At 37.0% G+C, this 21,542-nt stretch overlaps 1 protein-coding gene across 7 annotated transcripts in view; it reads right to left on the reverse strand.

Annotated features, from left to right (window-relative positions):
- LOC127506407 (E3 ubiquitin-protein ligase HECW1) overlaps positions 1 to 21,542 on the reverse strand; it is a 60,401-nt gene that overhangs the window by 25,919 nt on the left and 12,940 nt on the right. For 5 of the 7 annotated variants that reach the window (XM_051882865.1, XM_051882868.1, XM_051882872.1 and 2 more), the window contains 5 exons: positions 18,801 to 18,895; positions 8,519 to 8,591; positions 6,134 to 6,303; positions 1,872 to 2,014; positions 1,440 to 1,540 (listed from right to left, as the gene is read on the reverse strand). In XM_051882865.1, the coding sequence (XP_051738825.1) occupies positions 1,440 to 1,540; positions 1,872 to 2,014; positions 6,134 to 6,303; positions 8,519 to 8,591; positions 18,801 to 18,895 (582 nt within the window). Of the gene's footprint in view, positions 1 to 1,439; positions 1,541 to 1,871; positions 2,015 to 6,133; positions 6,304 to 8,518; positions 8,592 to 15,495; positions 15,756 to 18,800; positions 18,896 to 21,542 lie in introns of those variants that run through there. The other 2 variants (XM_051882869.1, XM_051882871.1) reach the window with 2 other exon arrangements.

A 21,542-nucleotide genomic window follows, 5' to 3' on the forward strand; every position in this document is an offset into this window, starting at 1 on the left:
GTGTGTAGAACGCAATCGGAGTTATATTAAATAATATTCTCGCTCTTCCAAGCTTTATAATGGCAGTGAAGGGGGCGTGAGATTTTGAAGCCCCAAAAAAGTGCATCCATCCATCATAAAAGTAATCCATACGGCTCCAGGGGGTTAAGAAAGGTCTTCTGAAGTGAAGCAATGCGTTTTCTGTGAGAAAAATATCCATATTTAAAACTTTATGAACTATAATAACTAGCTTCCGGCAGACAACCATACGCATCGAAATCCTCTGACATTTGTCTTTAAATATTCTCATTTTATACTTTGTGACCGGTGTTTTGTTTTGCTCTATCCTCTGCGCTTCCACGTTCATCAATATGTCTTGCGTTGCGTCAGATGTCACTCTTTCTCTATAAATCGATGTGTATGGCCGTCTGCTGGAAGTGAGTTATTATAGTTTATAAAGTTTTAAATATGGATATTTTTCTTACAAAAACCCATCGTACAAAGTTGTCCTTTTAAGGTTTCTGCCCCAGTGACAAGCTGTTGAACCCCTAAAGGTGCAATTTTTAAGCATTTCTTTCTGACAATGAAGGAATTGTTCTTCTAAAAATGAAAATCGGTTATCATTTATTCATGTTGTTCCAAACCCAAATGATTTTTCATCTTTCGTGGAACACAATAGAAGACATTCTGAACAATATCCATGCAATGATTTCCAATACAGTGAAAGTACCAGTGACTGGTGAGTGAGTGACCAGGGTCTCCAAGAAGGACAACAAAGCACACTAAAGCTCTGCAAAGTTGGTCCATAAAAGTCTCTTCAGCACAACTCTCAGATCATTGCAGACTTGGTATTTACCGCCCAAGTCATGTAGACTACCTTTGGAATGACAAGAAGGTAAGTAAATGATGACCGTTTCTATTGTTGAGTGAACAACTCCTTTAGGTTATGGTTGCAATAATATTGGAAATATTAAGCATTTTAGATGACTGCTGTAGTGCTGCTAGCACTTAGTTCAAACAGAAGCGCATGTCACTAGCAACCCCAAGGTCATGGGTTTGATTCCCAGGAAAAGCATAAACTAATAAGCTGATAAAACAAAGAGTCACATGTCACAAATTTGCTTATTTAATTATTTAACAAATACACTCTAAAAATGCTGGGTTAAAAATAACCCAAGTTGGGTTGAAAATGGACAAACCCAGCGGTTGGGTTAAATATTTGCCCAGCCTGCTGGGTAGTTTTATTTAACTCAACTATTGTTTAAAAATTACTATATTGCTTGCTTAAAATGAACCCAAAATAGGTTGGAAATGAACATTTATTAATAAGTTTAATAACAATTTTAACCCAGCATCTTTTAGAGTGTACATAAACACATGATCTCAGGATTTGTATTGTTAGTTTTGCTTATGTTGTTTGTGAGAAAAGCAGATACAATAGTAAAATTCATCCTGCAGACCTGGATGAATCGATGAGGTTATCTCAAAACGAAACTGCAGCTGACCGCTGACATGATCTGTTGGAAGCCGTCGGCCTAAAGTGTAACTCACCACACGGTCCCTGTTCACACAAAGACAAGAACGACATGGACGCTTGACATTTTAAAATCTCACAGGCAATTAACCATAAAATAAATTGAAACACTTCACTGCAGGAGCCTATCTGTGCATTGTCTTTTAAATTTAAGTACCTTCTTATAAACATAAAGATAAATTGATATTTTTAGGTCTATGAAAACTGGAATCCCGGAGGAAAATCATGCACAAATGGACAAGTAATTTGAGAAACAAGTCAAGAATTAGAGTGTAATCACAGTCCTCAGCAGGCTCACAGTCAGATAAATGATATGGTAAATGATTATCAGTTAGGGAACGTATCTTCAGAGACGTACCCGATAGCATGCTTCTCCAGCAGCCTCTGAACAGGAACGACCAACTTTCCCAGGAAGCGTTTGATGATGGGTCTGCTCTTGGCAAATTTATCTTTTACCTCAATCTCCAAAACGTCCGTCGGCAGGGACACAAAGTTAAATTGCTGTGAATACAAAATAAAACAAGACTGCTCAGTTGTAAATCAACAGATTGTTGTTAGCCGATGGTATTCGGTCCAGTTCCTTCTGCATGATTTACATTCGGTTTCATTAAGTTTGTCAGCTCAAGGGAATCTGATGGTTCAGAACACACGGACTGGAAATATGTTGCTGCATGACCTTCTCAAATAGCTAATCATTTATTAGATTTATAAAAACTATGTATTTAGTAAAATATGTGTTTGTTTGTTGTTGTTTTTTAATACTTTAAATTGAAAATAAAATAATAAAATAAAATTTAAAGAAATAAATAATTGTACCCCTCAACTTATCAGAATATAAGTCTGTATGGGATACAGAAGGTTCTTCGCATTCAGGAATGCTGCATCCTGGCTGGAGTCCATCGGAGAACTGCAGTGCTGACGGAGTGTATGGAAGCACAGGATTGTTTTGTTCCCTGTGGCAGTTAAACAAGGCAGCACGACTCTTGTTCAAGGAGGCACACGGGACTTTTTAGGGCAGCTTTTCTGTCAGAGCCACACAAGCACAAACTCACAATGACATTAAGCCGAACCCCTCCCTGCCCCTCATAACTAAATCCACTGTGTCCTCCACAGGACTCTGGAACGACAAAGCTCAGAAAACACATCGCGCTAGTTAGAGACAGTCTGAAAGTGTGCGAGTGAGCGGAGGATCGCAGACACAAGCGGAGGAGAACTGCTGGTCATGTCCAAATCCACTTTGTTTAGATGTTCAGGGGATGTGTGATTGTGTGGCAGCTGGAATTTAACAGCGATGGTTCATACAATTACGAGGAAATATTGACAGCGAACTCCTTACAGAAACACATTAATGCAGTGAACTAACAGATTGAACAAAAAACACCAATAATAACAGCATGGTGTTTATAGACAGTAATATAGGATTTTTAACTCTCAGACTGGAACATGCAAAATCAAACTTCATCAAATGCAAATAACACAAAATAAATTATATTATAAAATAAATTATATAAGCACACAGTGCTTTTTTGTAATTGTTGGCTGATATAACTGCACGTTTGTATTTTTATGTAAAACGTGATGCAATATAATGTTACAAGATTATTTTCCAAAATGTAGAGATTTTATGTGGCTAGAGTTCAGAAGCAGGTCTGATAATGACACAGACCGGGTTACTGAATCAAACGACTGTAGGTCCGGAGTTAAAACATCGGAAACACAGTAAAACACTCTGAGAATGTCCATAAATAAATCAGAGAGAATAAGAGCTTGTTCAGACGGACGTTTCGCTGTCTGTTGCTGTTAAACAAGGTCCACCGACCAGCATAAAGCAGATAAAGGAATAAAGATCAACTCTCAACCACGATGTGGGATATAAATAGTCATGTGAACAGGTTCCAAAGCTTTTGTGAAGCAGAAAGACACTGTCAGTAGTGATGAAAAGAGGCCATTAGTGGAGATGACAGAAAATGGCTTTGGATATAAGAACAAAACACCCAAAATATACACAAAACCATTAGATCTGTCCCCCGAACAGCACAAGAGTTCACATTCACTCTCAACTGGAGAGAATTCTCTATATTCCCGTCAGGAAAGGATTGGATCAGAGCTGGTACATGTCATCATTACTGACCAAATAATATGATCTGAGCAATTGAGCAAATGTATTGATTCATACTGACATATTTCTACTCATCAAATGCCAGAATGTGACTTTGGTCAGACACGACCATCAGGTTTTATACAAACTTGAATCCATTAGTGCTGCTGACATTCAGAAAAAGGGGGAAAAACAAAAAAGAAGAAATAATTAAATTCATAAAAACATTTGGCAACACTTTATTTTACTATACCAACCAAACCCTAATCTTACAGTATGTACATGTTAAATCAAATTAAAATAAAGTGTAACCAAACTTTTCAATATGAATTTTCACTCAAATTATTATGCTGGTAAAAATGAGTAAAATGCTAAACAGATGCATTCACTAATGGCCTGAATTGTTTGAACCCCACTGTGTATGAATATCACCACAGGTTTAAAATATCTGTGTAGCTCAACTCTACTGCTTTACAGGAAGAAATATAACACAGATTCTCTGGATTTATTTCTTGGATCCTGATGTCAGGAACACAAACCTCACTCCAGTTCAGGTGTATTTACTGTTGAAAATGAGTCTGTAAACGGGTTACCTGAGAGAGAGCGACACCTGACAGTGCTACTGCGTCATGTTTAATACATTAAGAGCGTGATGAAACATTAAGGCAATAGAGTAAAACTGAGGAACGCCTTCAGTCGTGACAAACGGCCAGAGTTTGAAATCCCAGACGATGAGAAAAACCACTGGAGCAGAGCAGAGAAAGATTTACAGGTTCCTTAGAAGGAAGAGGAAATTTATGGCTTTTCCGTTTGTGGGATCAATGTTACTGCATCACATGTGTGTCACGATTCTGCACATTCTTGCATTCTGCATTTAAATTTACAGTTATTTCTGAAGTTACCGCATTAAATACTGTATTGATTAATTCTATATGAAACAATAGTGGATTTAACATCAAAATTTAATGTCTAATGTGAAAATGTATGTTTATAATGTATCCTTCTCCCTTTAAATACTTTGGTCAATTCAAGAATAATTTGTGCAATTTTATATTATTTATTTGACAGAATTAAAAGTTCAGTTTCGTGTCTGTCCTCTCGAGGTTGATTGGTGATTTAGAAAGTAAACAGAAGTAATGCAATACTTTATAGAGAGAGTAATCAGTAACTGCAATGTTGAAGATGTAATTAGTAGCAATTAATGATCTTTTCAGAGTATCTTACTCAACACTAAGTGATTTTCTGATTTTTGTCTTGTTTTCCAGTACAAATAACATTCTTAAATCAAGATACATTTACTGGAGAAGAAAAATGACACACACCCTATAAATAGGCTAGGAAAATAATCCTGCTTTCCCTACAAATTAGCAGATATTTTTTGCTTGTTAATTTTGATACATTTCTCAGAAAACAACACTTAAAGGAACACTCCACTTTTTTTTGAAAATAGGCTCATTTTCCAAATATTGAAACTCTTTGGTCATTTTTGAGTGAGATTCTAACGGTCTAATCAGATTTAATGAACTATGCTAAGCTATGCTAAAAGTGGTACCGCCAGACCCGGAGATCGGCTGAATGGATTCGAAAACGGTAAAACTCAACTGTTTAACTCTAGGGGAGCTGGAAAATGAGCCTATTTTCAAAAAAAGTGGAGTGTTCCTTTAATGTCTTCTGTCATTTTGCTTCTCCAGTAAATGTATCTTGATTTCAGAATATTTAAACACAGGAATATACGGACATTCTGAGAGCCTTGCAGTAAACAGGAGCAAAGCATTATGGGAGAAGTGGCACGGCAGGTCACGTTTCGTCCAGCAGGCATTAAACGGTGTCATTAACCCCTGAAGGGCCGCTGGTGAAAACCTTCTGAACTCAATCCAGCCGTGTGTGTGAAGAGAAAAGAGCCAGCTTCTCAAACTCTTCTCAGGCCAACATTAAAGATTGTCTCGACAAATTCAAGTTATAATTGATATAATTCAACATTCTTGGATTTAAAATCCTGAGGATGAGGATGAATTACATGAAAATCTAAAAAAATATCTAATGAAATCTTCCAAAAAGTGCTTGTTTGACTGCCATGATTAAACCCTTCAAAGCTCTCTGAACTATATTGTAAATATCTGTCATCAGATATTAACAGCAAAAATACCTGCACCAAACTTCACTGCGGCAGTTTTGGAGGTGATGCCGCCTGTAAACAGAAGCTGGGATAAAATAGTTTGGATCTGAATCAGAACTTCAAGTGTAAAAGTTACCGGAGAGCTCCATGTGCTTTAGTTTCAGAGCAAAAGCTCCATCAGAGAGTCAGACTCCAGCTGCAGGAGGGATTCTGCTTTCATGTTCGGATATCAAACACAGACTCACCGTGATTCGCTCTTCAGAGGGAAAGACATGAAATGTCACAATCGCTTCTCCAGACTCAGACTCAAAGATGACTTTTTAAATGTCAGAACGCCTTTAAATGATCTGTCGTATCAGATGCTGTGAAATAAATTCCAGTGAAGAAGTGATGTGAGTAAACTGACCTCTCTCTTCCAGACGGGGCTGACCGTGTTGCAGATGATGCCGGACCTCTTCTCCTGCCCGTGGTGAGGCAGCGCAGGGAAGATGCTGTGCTTTCCAGGCTGGATGGAGATTTTCAAATATGGGTCGGGATTAAAGAACATTCCTTTCTTCAGACCTACTGCCTGAACATCTGGAATAAAGGAAGGAAGATTAGAGCAAAGGAATATTATATACATATATATATATAATATGTTAATATTATTAATAAATATTAATATAATAACATTAAATTGTTATTAATCTTTAATAATAATGAAGTAATTCTAATAAAACATTGATAATTTAATGTTATTAATAATTAATATTTAATAATAAAATAATTATTATATGTTAACTATTATGTTAGCTATTATTTAGTAATATTAATCATTAATAACATTAAATTGTTATCATTTTTGTTATTATAAATTCATTATATATATATATATATATATATATATAACAATAATATATATATATATAATTTGTCTGAATATAACAAATTAATATAATATAAATTATAATATATATATATATTAAATAACAAATAATGAATTAATTCTAACAAAATATTGATTAATAACAATTTATTAATAATTAATATTTAATTTATAATAATAATTATATGTTATTATTTATAAATATTACAATATATATATATATATATATATATATATATATATATATATACACAATATATATTATAATTATTATAATAAATATATATTTTATTATAGAATTATATATTATATTATTTTGTTATTATATTATTTCTGACAAATAATTATATATATTATACATTATACATTAAACAGCAAATAATGAATTAATAATAATAAAAATCTGATAACAATTTAATGTTAAATTATTATAATGTAAAATAATTATTAATATAGTATTATTGTTATTATATTTCAATTAATAATAATGATAAGAATAACAACAACAACAACTACATAATAATAATAATAATAATCACAATAATAATTTTGCTATTCAACATCTGGATAATTTATATTTAATATATATTTAACAATGTATTTATATTTATTTTAACAATTTTAATAAAAATGTTATTTGCAAAATTAAATAAAATGGATTTTTATAATAATAATAATATATTAAACACACACACACACATATAGTATTAATAATTAATAATAATTAATTAAAAATTAATAATACTTTAAAATTAGCAAACAATCTAATATTAATAATTAATAAATGTATTATTATCATTATTATTATTATTATTTCAATAATAATACAAATAATAGTTTTGTCATTTAAAACCTGTTTACTCCATTATTTTAAGATTTGATTCACTGTTCGACTGTATATTCTCAGTTTGTGTATACTCCGGTGTTCTTGCGATATTAAAACATCATTCACAGAGAAACAAGGAAAGCAAGAGGCTTAAAGGCTAAAGCCGTAAAGTCTGAGCCGGGAATATGAAGAGAAAAGCAGGAGCTCTCAGAATCCCAGAGGATCTAATTATCTCCTCCAGTATCCAGACAGGCAGTCGGAGACGGTCTCGGGCGGGACGCGGGACGCGGTACTGCGATGTCATAATCTACTGAACATGAGCTTCATGTGTTTATAACTCTACAGACGAGGAGTGTGAGTGTGTGATGCTGTTCAGAGCGACGGCTCCTTACGTTCACTCCGATTCACTGAAACTGTGGGACGTTATGGGAAGAATAGGTGAAATATTCCTTATGCTTTATTGGTGTAACCCATTAGATCTTCTGAAACACTCTTAATAGAACAACCTTCATTTCAGGTTGTTGCAGGTCGACTTTCCACAAGACATCACTTTAAAAGGAATCCTGTTTCCTGCTCCCAAAGGATCACTGGGATTCACCGGCACTAATGTACATATATTTATACTCCTTCAGCTCACGGCAGGAGATGAACTTATGAATAAAATATACAACGCTGGGGAATCCTGAAGAGTGAACAGTTTGGCCATCGCAACGTCAAATATAATGGAGAAGAAAGAGAACAATATTCATCCTTTATAAAGAATCCTCAGATGATGTCTGGGTTATGACACTGGATTCATGAAGTTTCATTCAAACCCTGCTGAATATTTCAAGTCTGTTCTCAAATTTCTCAAGAATAATTGCGCTAATTAAAACTCTCTTAATATACAGTCAATCAAAAGCTGCTGCTCAGGAAACATGTATGATTATTATCCGTGTTGGAAACAGTTGTGCTGCTGCAGATTGTTGGTGAAACCGTCAAACATTCTTCAGAACTCTTTGATGAACAGAAAGTTTAAAATCAGCACTGATCTTCACTAACATCTGTTTCTCAGTAAATAAAGACATGAATGTAAGAATAAAGTGACATCAGTGACGCACCTGACAGAGAGAAGCTGATCAACCTCCTGCTGCCCAGAGTCTGAGGATCCGGACTGATGACCGGCTTCAGAGCCTATCACACACAAGAGAGCAGTCAGGTGACCACATGAATGAAGGACAGGAAGTGTGTGCATCCTCAGAGCTGAAGAGGAAGCGACTCAGTCACACAGTCACGCCCCCTTTCTTCCTTTCCTCCTGTGTTTGTCCTGATATCCTGATCTTAAAGCCCATTACAGACGCAGCAGTCAATAGCAGCATTCATTAGAGCTGCATTGATCCAGAATCCAGGAACAGGAAGGAGGGAGGAGGAGAGGAGGAGAGGAGGAGAGGCTCATGGGACACCGCTTCTCAGAAGAGGAAAAACTCCAGCTGTATGGCTGATATAGGGAACACTGGCTCCGGGTTATTAGTGTCAAGTAAAACTGACATAAACTGAAGAAAAATTTTAATATATGAAACAAAACACAGTGATTAAATGATGAACTGCAATAAAAAAGTCAAACATGTCATTTTCATAATCATCAATCTTCATGTGGCAGCAGATTTATCTGACCTGTGTCTGTGTGCAATAACACACTCAACCTGCAGATGGCAGTACAGTGTGTGATGATGATGATGATGATGAAGGTTCATTAACTTTCTTTTCTTCTGTGGACAAAAGGCCTCATTTTTGTACGAACAATGAAAGTCTGTGTTGTCTTGGACCCCTCTGACTTTCACTGTATGATTGATTGATTGATTGATTGATTGATTCATTCATTTGATGATCATTTTTGAGTGAATTATCCCTTTAAGCAGGGTTATTATAGTAAACTGAAACTAAAACCATAAAAAACATTTTGTTGCTTGAAATAAAATAAAATAAAATATTGAAAACCTTAAACTTGTTTTATTTCAGCTTATTTCATTTAACCTGATGTACTAAAATAACTAATACTAAAAGTGAAATAAAATGAAAAGAAAAAATATATATGGATATATTTAAAAAAAAATGAAAATGAAAATGGAAAATATAAAAATGACCTTGGGGTTCAGGGTTATTATCGTTAAACTATTAAAACATTTTTTGTTAATTAAAATAAAGCTGAAATAAAAGATAAATATCACATAAAAAATTTAAAATGAATGAAAATTAAAAAAAGAAAAGAAAAAGAAAACTAAAATAAAAATAATTAATAAATAAAATCTTACTGACCTCAAACTTTTGAACTGTAGAGTGTATTTATTTATTTATTTATTTATTTAGTCATTCATATCTGATGAATAAATATCAGATGAAAAATCTAAAATAAATGAAAATTAAAAATGTAAAATAAATAAATAAATAAATAAATAAATAAATAAGTTTAAAGCGTTTTTGTTTGAAGCACTAAATTTACAAACTGGAAATAAATAAAAACTAAAACTGAATAAAATAAATGAAATCTAAATAGTAATATAAAAAAACTAAATTTAAAGTAAACACTGAAAACATAAAAATAAAAGCTAATTAAAAATATTATTAAAACTATAATATTCTTTAAATTCTGTCAGATCACAAATAACGTGAGGGTTGAAGTAAGATTGAAAATATTATTTACATAAAACTAATGATCTAAAGCAGAATGATGATAACCAGTACTGTATGCTCTCTGTCTTCACGTCTGTTCAGTTGTTCAGAAATTCATCAGTCCGTTGATTAATGAGACGAGCAGGAGTGAGTTTATACCAGACACTTTCACCTCGTTTCAAGAGTTGCAGAGAAATGGATTTACACAAAATAAACACTTTTAGAGCAGAAGAGCGTCTCGACACTTCATTTCAATCACACTACGATAAACTCCTTTCTGATCTTAGTAATGTACATGAAGACCTTCCAGAAAACTGTCTATAAACCACTCCAAACATCCTTCAGAACGTGATGAGACAAACAGCGGGCAGCAACAAAAGGACAGCAGGTGTTTGGAGCGGTTTGTGCCCAAATGAGATGCAAATCCCGTCCTGTTGACCGTCCGCCGCACAAACACGACTGCAGCTTTACCAGATTAAAAGCATCTGCGGGAGATTCAGACCTCACAATCAATTCAACTCTGGCACGGCCACACATTACTGTCCCGCAGAGGACCGTGGGTAATCGAAACTGTTTGAACCGCAAATCCTACTTCATCCTGTCTGATGAATCGGTTTGTTATTTGTAATTATTAGATGTTGCTCTTGTTTCCTACTGGCCTTTAATGTCAAAAAAGCCCAGTGTCACGTCTCTATGACATTCAGATCTCCAGATATAATTTACACAAGATACAAGTGAGAAAAATGGATTTTGTCATTATGGATTTGTCCAGAAAAAAAAAAAAAAATCATGATAAAGATTCATAATACCAAATACAAATGTTAAGGCCAAAAATTAATTTCAGTAGCCTATATTTTAAAACTTGAAACCTTTGCAATAAAATACAAATACATAAATAAATAAAAAATAAATAAATAAATAAATAATAATAAAAAAAATAAATTTAAATTTAAAATGTAAAAAATGTAAATAAAATTAAATTAAAAATTAAAAATTAAAAATAAAATAAAATAAATATCTGAAACTGAAGCAAACACAGGAAAACTGAAAAAAATAAACTAAATGAAAATGGACATTAACTTAAAAATTCTAAACTACAACTATTTTCTTTTTAGACTTTGACTATTGTTTTCAGTGTTCAGTACCATGGTATATTTGAACACATATATTACACTGGATATTAAATGGAATGATGTAGGAGCTACATCAATATAATCTAATAAATCATATTTAATATGTATAAACATAGACCTGATCTGAATGCATCACTGCACTCGTACCGTAAGAGGAGCTGAGAGCATCCAGAGGAGTGATGCTGCACAGTCATCAGAACCAGCGCCGTGTGTGTGTGTGTGTGTGTGTGTGTGTGTGTGAGACACGTGAGAGGAGAGTGCAGTGGGAAATTACAGCACAAACTACACACACATACATACTACACATACTAGTTGTGCAAACACATAAAATTGACTTGAAAAAACACATCCTTGAATTTGATGGAAACAGCCTTGGTGAGTGACAGCTCACCTCAAAAAATGAAATACAGTTGAGCTCAAAAGTTTACATTCCCCTTGCAGAATCTGCAAAAATGTGAATCATTTGAACAAAATAAGAAGGATCATGAAAATTGCATGCTATTTTTTATTTAGTACTGTCCTTAATAAACTATTTCACATAACAGATAAATAGCTGAATTTATTAAAATGACCCAGTTCATAAGTATGTGAACCATTGACTCTTAACACTGTGTGTGGTTACCTGGATGATCTACGACTGTTTGTTTGTTGTGTGATGGTTGTTCATGAGTCTCTTGTTTGTTCTGAGCAGTTAAACTGAGCTCTGTTCTTCAGAAAAATCCTCCAGCTCCTGCAGATCCTTCAGTTTTCCAGCATTTTTTGCATATTTGAACCCTTTCCAGCAGTGACTGAATGATTTTGAGATCCGTCTTTTCACACTGAGGACAACTGAGGGACTCAAACACAACTATTAAACAAGGTTCAAACATTCACTGATGCTTCAGAAAGAGTCAGGGGGTGAAAACTTTTGGACAAGAAGTTGATGTGCAAGTTTTTTTTATTTTGTTTAAAGAACATATTTAGTTCTGCCCTTTGGAAGCTACAAAAGATACTTACATGTTTCCCAGAAGACAGAAAAACGTACAATTTATTCTGTTCATCCAATTCAAAAAGTTTACATCCCCGTCTATTAATGCATCATGTTTCCTTCTGGAGCATCAGTGAATGTTTGAACCTTGTTTAATAGTTGTGTTTGAGTCCCTCAGTTGTCCTCAGTGTGAAAAGATGGATCTCAAAATCATTCAGTCACTGCTGGAAAGGGTTCAAATATGCAGAAGATGCTGGAAAACTGAAGAATCTGCAGGACCTGGAGGATTTTTCTGAAGAACAGAGCTCAGTTTAACTGCTCAGAACAAACAAGAGACTCATGAACAACCATCACACAACAAACAAACAGTCGTGGATCATCCAGGTAACCACACACAGTGTTAAGAATCAATGGTTCACAAACTTATGAACGGGGTCATTTTAATAAATTCAGCAATTTTTTTGTCTTGTGGACTTTATGTGTTATGTGAAATAGTTTATTCAGGACAGTACTAAATAAAAAATAACATGCAATTTTCATGATCCTTCTTATTTTGTTAAAATGATTCACATTTTTCTAGATTCTGCAAGGGGTATGTAAACTTTTGAGCTCAACTGTATCTTCCATTTTTCCTCAACCTCATGTAAATCCAAACATGCATGGTGTCCCACACTACTGGTGTTCCTCAGGGTTCTGTTCTGGGCCCGCTTCTATTCATTATCTACTCCCTCTTGGTCACATTTTCAGGAGATATGATAATTCACTTCCACTGCTACGCCGATGACACCCAGCTCTACCTCCAAACCCGCTGGCTCTTTCCCTCCACCTTCTTTGTCCAGCTGTTCAGCTGAAATTAAAGACTGGCTTTCAGCTAACTTTTTAAAACTCAATAGTGATTAAACCGAGGTCCTACTTGTAGGCACAAGATCTACTCTTCTACCCAAATCAGACTGTTTTTCTGTGGATATTGATCAACACGCAATTAGTCCTTCCCTGCAGGTTAAGAGTCCTGGTGTTATTCTGGATAGCACACTTTCGTTTGAAGATCATATTAATAATATTACGCGTACTGCATACTTTCACCTGCGTAATATTAATTGCCTCACAATGAACAACACTACAATCCTCATCCATGCGCTGTTTACTTCACGTATTGAATATTGCAGCGCTCTTCCTTCCAAACTTCAGCTGGTTCAGATCTCTGCGGCTTCTTACCAGAACTCCTTCTACTGAGCACATTTCACCAACTCTCCAGCGACTACACTGGCTTCCAGTGAAATATCGCATTGATTTCAAAATTCTGCTTCTTACATTCAAGACACTTCACAATCTCGCTCCTCCATACCTTACTGATCTCCTTCATTTTTATTAGCCTGTACTGTATTCTACTGTATCTATGATGCGTGTGTGCTGTTAAGTTGTTGTATTCTGCGATGCTAATGTTTATTGTTATTCATTTATTTATGTATTTTTTATTCCTTTTTTTGCCTGTAAGGTGACCTTGGGTGTTATGAAAGGCACTGTTAAATAAAATGCATTTATTATTATTATTATTAATGTATAGTTTTATGAACGCACACAATCACTTACACAGCAGCTCCTAAAAAATAGAGGAAAAACACTTAAAAAAAACATGCCCACAGAAGCTATTTTTATTCAGAATCCCAAGCGGCTTCTTTTTCACTTGCCTCACACAAATTGCATTACTCTAAAATGACACACTATGCACAAAACAAACTATTTAGAAAGCGCTCAACCATCCATCATGTCTGACTGAACCATACTGTTCTCTTTCCGTGCCACACGTTTCAATTCCAAACACAAAACCAAAGCTCTCTTTTAACTTCCAGCAGCTCTGAATCCCCAGCAGAGGAACACTGTCTTTCTGCTGACCACATCAACAAAGACATTTGATACTCAAGGACAAAGTCAACAACCCCACATATTTCTGCTATCGCCGACCCGTCCTGTTCTCAGCTCTGGAGACCGGGTGACAAGAGACGAGATGCAGAAAAGACTTCCTTGAAAAGGTCTCTCTCCGACTGTTAAAAGGTCAATGAGCGGATCTCCCGCAGAATCACAAAGCTACACATCTGCGTTGTGTTCAAATCCCCCAAAAGAAGAGGAGCACTGTTTAGATGAAGAGTAATTCATTCACATAATGTTTTCTCTCTCTACGAGTGTAAATGCCAACATTATCATACATGTCTAAATGATTGAAGCCTGTCAGGTTAAACAAGAGCTTATTCATCCAATTCAGTCAATGTATTTTATTCCAGTACTGATTCACATACAGTTCAGTTTAATAAGGCAACGTAGACATATTTAGTAGTGCATGAGTTAGTGCCTTTTACATCAAAACTAGGCTAAGTTGTAACTTATGCACAGCTGGTGCAACCGGCCCGTGATCTTGAGTAAGAATTCAAACGTTGAGTCTTCTTAAATGATTACATTCGTTTGTGAATCAGACTGCACTATGTGTTATTGCATGAAGCTGAACACAATATGTTTTCTTGCCTTTATTTCAGAGAAGAATGCTTTAAGACAGTGTATAAAATTGTTAAACAACTCCTGTTTATAAGTTACTTACTTACTGTTAAATAAACATATATAAAAAATAGGTAACACTTTACTTTAGGGTATTTTAACTAGTTGCTTATTAGCATGCATATTACTAGAATATTAGCTGCTTATTAGTAATTATTAAGCACATATTAATGCCTTATTCTGCATGACCTTATTCTACATTCTTAATCCTACCCAATACCTAAACTTAACAACTACCTTACTAACTATTAATACGCAGTAAATTAGGAGTTTATTGAGGGAAAAGTCGTAGTTAATAGTGAATACATGTTCCCTATTCTAAAGTGTTACCAAAAAATAAATTGATATATAATAAATAACTCTTTTATAGTGAGGATCAAGACTTACTTACAATAAAAGAAAAAACCCTTAATAATGCTTGTGCATCAGGATTGTCCAAATGTAATGTGTTTGCTGCAAATGTCTGCAGGTGTTAAGAGGTCTAAATTTGAGTGCTGACTAATTAAAAGCATTCATGGATAAAACTGCTGAATATATGCAAATATGCAGAAAACGAGGCAAAAATGAATGCCGAGCAAACACACAGGATACAGCTCGACTGCAGCAGCCAGAAAGCTCACTTGTAATCGTGTGAAATGAATCAAAGTGCTGCCTGCAATGCCATTATGTGAAGAACAACATTCATAAATCACAAAATTACAGTAAACCAACCCTATACGCTCTAGAAGTTTCCTACCCTTCTGTCATAAGAGTTCAACCCGAATGAAACGACGGCAGCTACCTTCACCCATCCAGGTATCCAGGTGAGCGCATCCACCCTCTTCCTCCTCGCGGTCCGGCTGGGTGACATCAGTCCGAGCTGCGCTCGATTCAGAATCAGAGCCCTGGTGAACGGAGCAGGTCCGTAACGACGAGTCAGTCTCGCTTTGCCATCCATCAGTGTGTCCGCAGGTCTTCTTCACTATCCAGCGAAACCCATACGCCGTACCTGATCCAAGGCTTTTCCGCCCCTGCTTCCGCCGAGGTTATTTTTAAACTGAATGCCCCGAGAAAGGGCACTGGTGTTGAGATCAAGTTTTCTGGCTCTCAGCGTTTCTGGAGACCACGCCAGCACAAAGACAGCGGGGCTGCGGAAACTCAATCTCTCGCTCTGGCTTAGTGCTAACAAAGGGTTATTTAGGGGTGTTTGTGCTGAAAGTTGTGATTATTAACAGCTCAGTGGAAAAATAAAGAGACGGGATCTCTATAAACAAATGCACATTGTGTCTCATCGATCGGTGCGCAAGGTGTAAGGTCATAGAGGCATTTCATCAAATACAGAGAGCTTATTGCTTAATGACTGTCTCTTGTACTTGGGTGGAATGACCTTTAATCCATTCAACATCTTAATCTCATTTATAAATGCAGAGAGAAGAGCAAACCACTATAGATGGCTATGAATGGACAAAACTGCTACAAAAGCACCAATTATCATCCAGTAGTTCCAGTTGCATCACTTTCTATGTGACATTCTTTGATCTTAGCTTCATAACTTTGAAGTCAATCAGCTGAGCTGAAAATGCCATGTGACTAAATACTCTGGAAACACACACACACACACACACACACACACACACACACACACAAAATGATGGGGAAATATAGGCTCAAGGTCCATTTCATGCTTTTAAGAGTCCTCTGGGAACTGCTAAAACCTCTGTATAGTATAATGAAATATTAGTCTTTATAATGTCTTTAAGAAGATTACTAAGCATTTACGAGCAAGAGTTAACTAGCCAATCTGAACCCCTTGGATCTAACACATAAAAAGTACTTTCACTCTAATTTCAAGTGGTTAATTCAGCCATATTTAATATACATGTCAAACCTAATAAAACCACTTATTATTTTATTTATTTATTTACATGTACTTTAGTGTTCAGAAATTTGAGGTCAATAAGATTTGTTTTAAAGAAATGTGTACCTGAATTCATCCATCATGCATTAAATTAATCAAAAGTCAATTTAATGACATTTGAAAAGACATTTATAATGTTACAAAAGATTCTGTTTTAAATAAATGCTGTTCTTTCAAACTTTCTATTCACTGATTCAATTGATTGTTTCATTCATCAATTGATCTAGCAGCAGTGAAGGTGGATTCAGCAGAAAACTCCATCTATCAGCATGGCCGTGACATTGAATTATATGTAGAGGAATTTGTAAATTTTGCCATCTAACATCCTGGGATGACCAGGGCCTAATGGACTTATTCTGGATTGGATTGGACAGTCACATTGCGCCATTAATACTGGTAGGAAATCCAACACTCTCCCTAAAGATGTACCTAGACTAGGTGTTGTGGATATGTGGCTCTCGTTATACTGTCAGTGAGATCTGTGAGCTGGAGGACGAGACTAAAGAGCAGATTTCTTCCAGTACCCAATCCTCTTCGAGATGACAGTATTCATCACTCAACACCAAGCCGGTATTAACCACCAGAGCCCAGCCTGAGTCTATTCCCTTACAGAGTCCCTTCCAGAGTCCGGTGATGGCTCCAGCCCCTGACCAGAGTCCGGTGAAGGCTCCAGCCCCTGACCAGAGTCCGGTGACGGCTCCAGCCCCTGACCAAAGTCCGGTGATGGCTCCAGCCCCTGACCAGAGTCCGGTGAAGGCTCCAGCCCCTGACCAGAGTCCGGTGATGGCTCCAGCCCCTGACCAGAGTCCGGTGAAGGCTCCAGCCCCTGACCAGAGTCCGGTGACGGCTCCAGCCCCTGACCAAAGTCCGGTGATGGCTCCAGCCCCTGACCAGAGTCCGGTGAAGGCTCCAGTCCCTGACCAGAGTCCGGTGACGGCTCCAGGCCCTGACCAGAGTCCGGTGAAGGTTCCAGCCCCTGACCAGAGTCCAATGATGGCTCCAGCCCCTGACCAGAGTCCAGTGAAGGTTCCAGCCCCTAACCAGAGTCCAGTGAAGGTTCCAGCCCCTGACCAGAGTCCAATGATGGCTCCAGCCCCTGACCAGAGTCCAGTGAAGGTTCCAGCCCCTGACCAGAGTCCAATGATGGCTCCAGCCCCTGACCAGAGTCCAGTGAAGGCTCCAGCCCCTAACCAGAGTCCGGTGAAGGCTCCAGGCCCTGACCAGAGTCCGGTGACGGCTCCAGCACTTGACCAGAGTCCGGTGACGGCTCCAGCCCTTGACCAGAGTCCGGTGACGGCTCCAGCCCCTGACCAGAGTCCAGTGACGGCTCCAGCCCCTGACCAGAGTCCAGTGACGGCTCCAGCCCCTGACCAGAGTCCAGTGACGGCTCCAGCCCCTGACCAGAGTCCAGTGACGGCTCCAGCCCCTGACCAGAGTCCAGTGACGGCTCCAGCCCCTGACCAGAGTCCAGTGACGGCTCCAGCCCTTGACCAGAGTCAGTGATGGCTCAAGCCCCTGACCAGAGTCCAATGATGGCTCCAGCCCCTGACCAGAGACCCGTGAGCCTGCTCCAGAATTTGCTCCGGTTCACAACCCCATAGCTTCTCCCAAGACATTTTTTTTTTGCTATATTTGTGGCCGAGCCAAGCTCCCGAGGGAAGGGCATGGAGGCCAATCCTCCCTGGGTCCCTGAACTACCGGCACCACCCTAGCCTTCTGTACTGCCAGAGTTTCTTCGTTAGTTTTCTAGTTTGTTAATTAGTTCTGTCATCCTCCGTTTCACCGCCTGTTAGTCTCCAAGGTTACTCATGGTTTGATTAAGTGGTCACAGGTGTTTCACTATTTGATTGGTTTGTTCTATTTAAGTCCTGTGTGTCTTTCAGTTCATGGTCAGTTCTACGTCGTGTTAAGTTGGCTGTTTTGTTCCTGTTCTTGAGTGAAGATTTGAGTTTGTTTCTGAATAAAAACTGCTGCACTTAGATCTAGTTTCATCTCTGCTGCAACCAACCCGTGACAAAGGGAGGTTTAGGGTAAGGGTAAGGTTAGGCACTTAGTTGTGACGGGTAGGGTTAGGGTAAAGAACTAGAGATTGCATTGTGTCAATGAATGTCCTCACAAAGATAGATGTACAAGAATATGTGTGTGGTTGTGTGAGTGTGTGTGTGTGTGTGTGTGTGTGTGTTACTCACAGAGGATGAGGGGTTCCTCACTGTCACACTGGGTGTAGTAGCTCTGAGCGCTCCACTCGAACCATGATAATATTTGAAGCAAACCTTCGTCTCAGCTGTGTGAGAGACAGAAACACAATGACATGAAGGTCAAGACATTGCCAAAACTTGAACGTTAGTGTACCACAGTACAAAAAGATTATTATATTTATACTATGGTATTTCAACGGTACTCCAAGATGCTTCAAAGTAACCATGGTATATCCATGATACAAACATGGCCATAGTACCATCACTATCCAAACAACTATGGAAGCAGCATGGAATTTGTTCAGGAAAAGTTTGGATGAATATCAAACTCAGATCCGTGTAATGAAAGCTTACAGCTTGCTAAAGTGGACGTGAAACTTAACAGAATTACATGACAGGTATCCCATGGTGCATTTCATATTTCAGTTTCATTTTTCAAGGCACCCTGCAGTGTGTGTGGCATATGGTAGCAAAACATAATGCATTAGATATGTTACAATTGCTATTGTATGATGACTCCAGTGGAGTAATGCGCTGTCAGAGGTGTGTGTGTGTGTGTGTGTGTGTGTGTGAGAGAGAGAGACTGTGTTTCTCCAGGTGAGCTGGCGGAGCTAATACATCCCTTATTTAGTTACTACGCCTTGTAAAAATGGAGTTTCCATGACTGTCCCACACCTGGCCTTGAAGACACCTGAATAATGTAGAGCAATTTCTTTCCTAACTCTTTCTATTTGCACCCACACAGATAATACAGCTTGACATTAAGTGGCCCAAAAATTTAAGGCACACTCCTAAAATGTCAGAATGGTATTGTATTATAGCAAGATAGCACAAAAAAACTATTCATTTCAATAAGGCTGTATTAGTTAACGTTGGTTAATGCATTTACTAACAATGAGCAATACATTTGTGAACTACACATGAACTAAAATTCATGTCATTCACCAGAGAGTTAGAATCACTGAATTCAGCAAGTCTATGATGTACAGTATTATAATATGATTGATTTTTTATGATATTTGGGTCACACTTTATATTCAGTCTACTGTGTACTTACATTAAATGAAATAATTGTTCAGTACAGTGTACTTATTGTGTTGATAAGTACTAAGGGTGGGTTAAGGTGTAAATAATATAAGTACAATGTAAAAACATGTATGTACACAATAAGTGCATTGTAAAATTATTCACTTAAATATTTGTACATAGTAGGATCAATAATTGTGTCTTTCACCTCATTCAAACATCATATAAACACTAGATTCATCAGTTGAAGGAGTTGAAATCTAAAGCTGTAGATGAACAGCGTATAGCTCAATCTCATTTTATGGCACAGCTGCATGAAAGGAAACATATTATGAGACAGACGGGTCGGTCATGGAGGAAGCAGCGCTGCTACGAAATAAACGGCAGATGGTGAGGAACTTCAAAAGCTGAAAATCTGGTTGGTTTGAGATATAGAAAGAGATGCACGGAAGGAGAAAACAGATTTATATAATCACGCTGTAGATTTGACAGTCAAACAGCATGTGTGAGCCGAGGTGAAGACACATTCCCTGATCAAAGCAGAAGACGGCCTTGAAAAAGTGCAGACGTTGAGAAATATCTGAAATACAGTTACATCTGAAACTGTTTTAATCCTGAAGATGATGAAGTCCATCTGACGTCCCTACTGAATCTGTGGCTGTGCATTTTCACCACAGCAAAAATCAACATCAGTGACATGCAGAGAAATAAGTGCAATCCAAACCCTGATGCTGCCTGTTAAGGGTGCATTAACTCTTTAACCTGCACCGCAGATTATTGTCGTTCAACATTCACTGCAGGTTAAAACATCACAGTCTTACTTGATCGGGACAAAGTGTGTATCGTTAGAAAGATGTAAGACTCCAGCTTTGATATTACACCACTGTTTATGATAAAACTCGGATCCGTGTCAGTAATTTTTTAATTTATGTCACAAGTTCAAAATAATCAATCTGTAACTTCTGATATTTTGAATAGAACAAAAACACGCATTCATGTTCAGTCACGCCTGCTGCGGTTTATTTATTCATACAGTCACTGAACAGCGTCGGATAGGGCGTTTAGTCCAAAAGTGCACATATTTGGAGAAATATTGATTTATTCTCACATGTTTGCTAAATATTTTGCCAAACAGAATATAATTTCTACTCATTTCCCACTGAATTATGTGATCCGAAACAGTGTACAGTCTTGTGTGAGTTCTCAGTGAGCTCTCATTCGATCTACAGCTGTCAATCATCTTTCATGACCATAATTCCTGCCCTTCTGCATGACAATGTTCTGTCCACTTCCTCGTCCTGAGAATAAACCCAAATAAACATTTCTACACGTGAATCGAGAAGCTAATAAACCACCATTATAATAGTATATGATTTGTGTGTGATTTTCATGCGATTTGAGGTATTTTCATATCAATAACTGATGTTTACATTATAAATGCTAAGCAGGTCTAGCGATTAGCTGCTCATAAAAGGCTAAAATAAAATTTTAGCATCATTATATGGCTAAAATCCACATTAGATTGTGATCGGAAGTTATTACAAAAACTCGCTGGTGATTTAAAGTGAGTTTTGCGTAAAAGTATAGTATTAATCGTATACGTTTTCTTATGTAGCTGATTGTAGCTCTAATGGACCTGCTGATTTCATGATGTATTTTCTCAAATTTAAAAGAAAATGTTTTGTTTTGTTTTCTAGAAAGACTGAT

This window comes from Ctenopharyngodon idella, chromosome 23 (genome assembly GCF_019924925.1).
Source record: "Ctenopharyngodon idella isolate HZGC_01 chromosome 23, HZGC01, whole genome shotgun sequence".
NCBI lineage: Eukaryota > Metazoa > Chordata > Actinopteri > Cypriniformes > Xenocyprididae > Ctenopharyngodon > Ctenopharyngodon idella.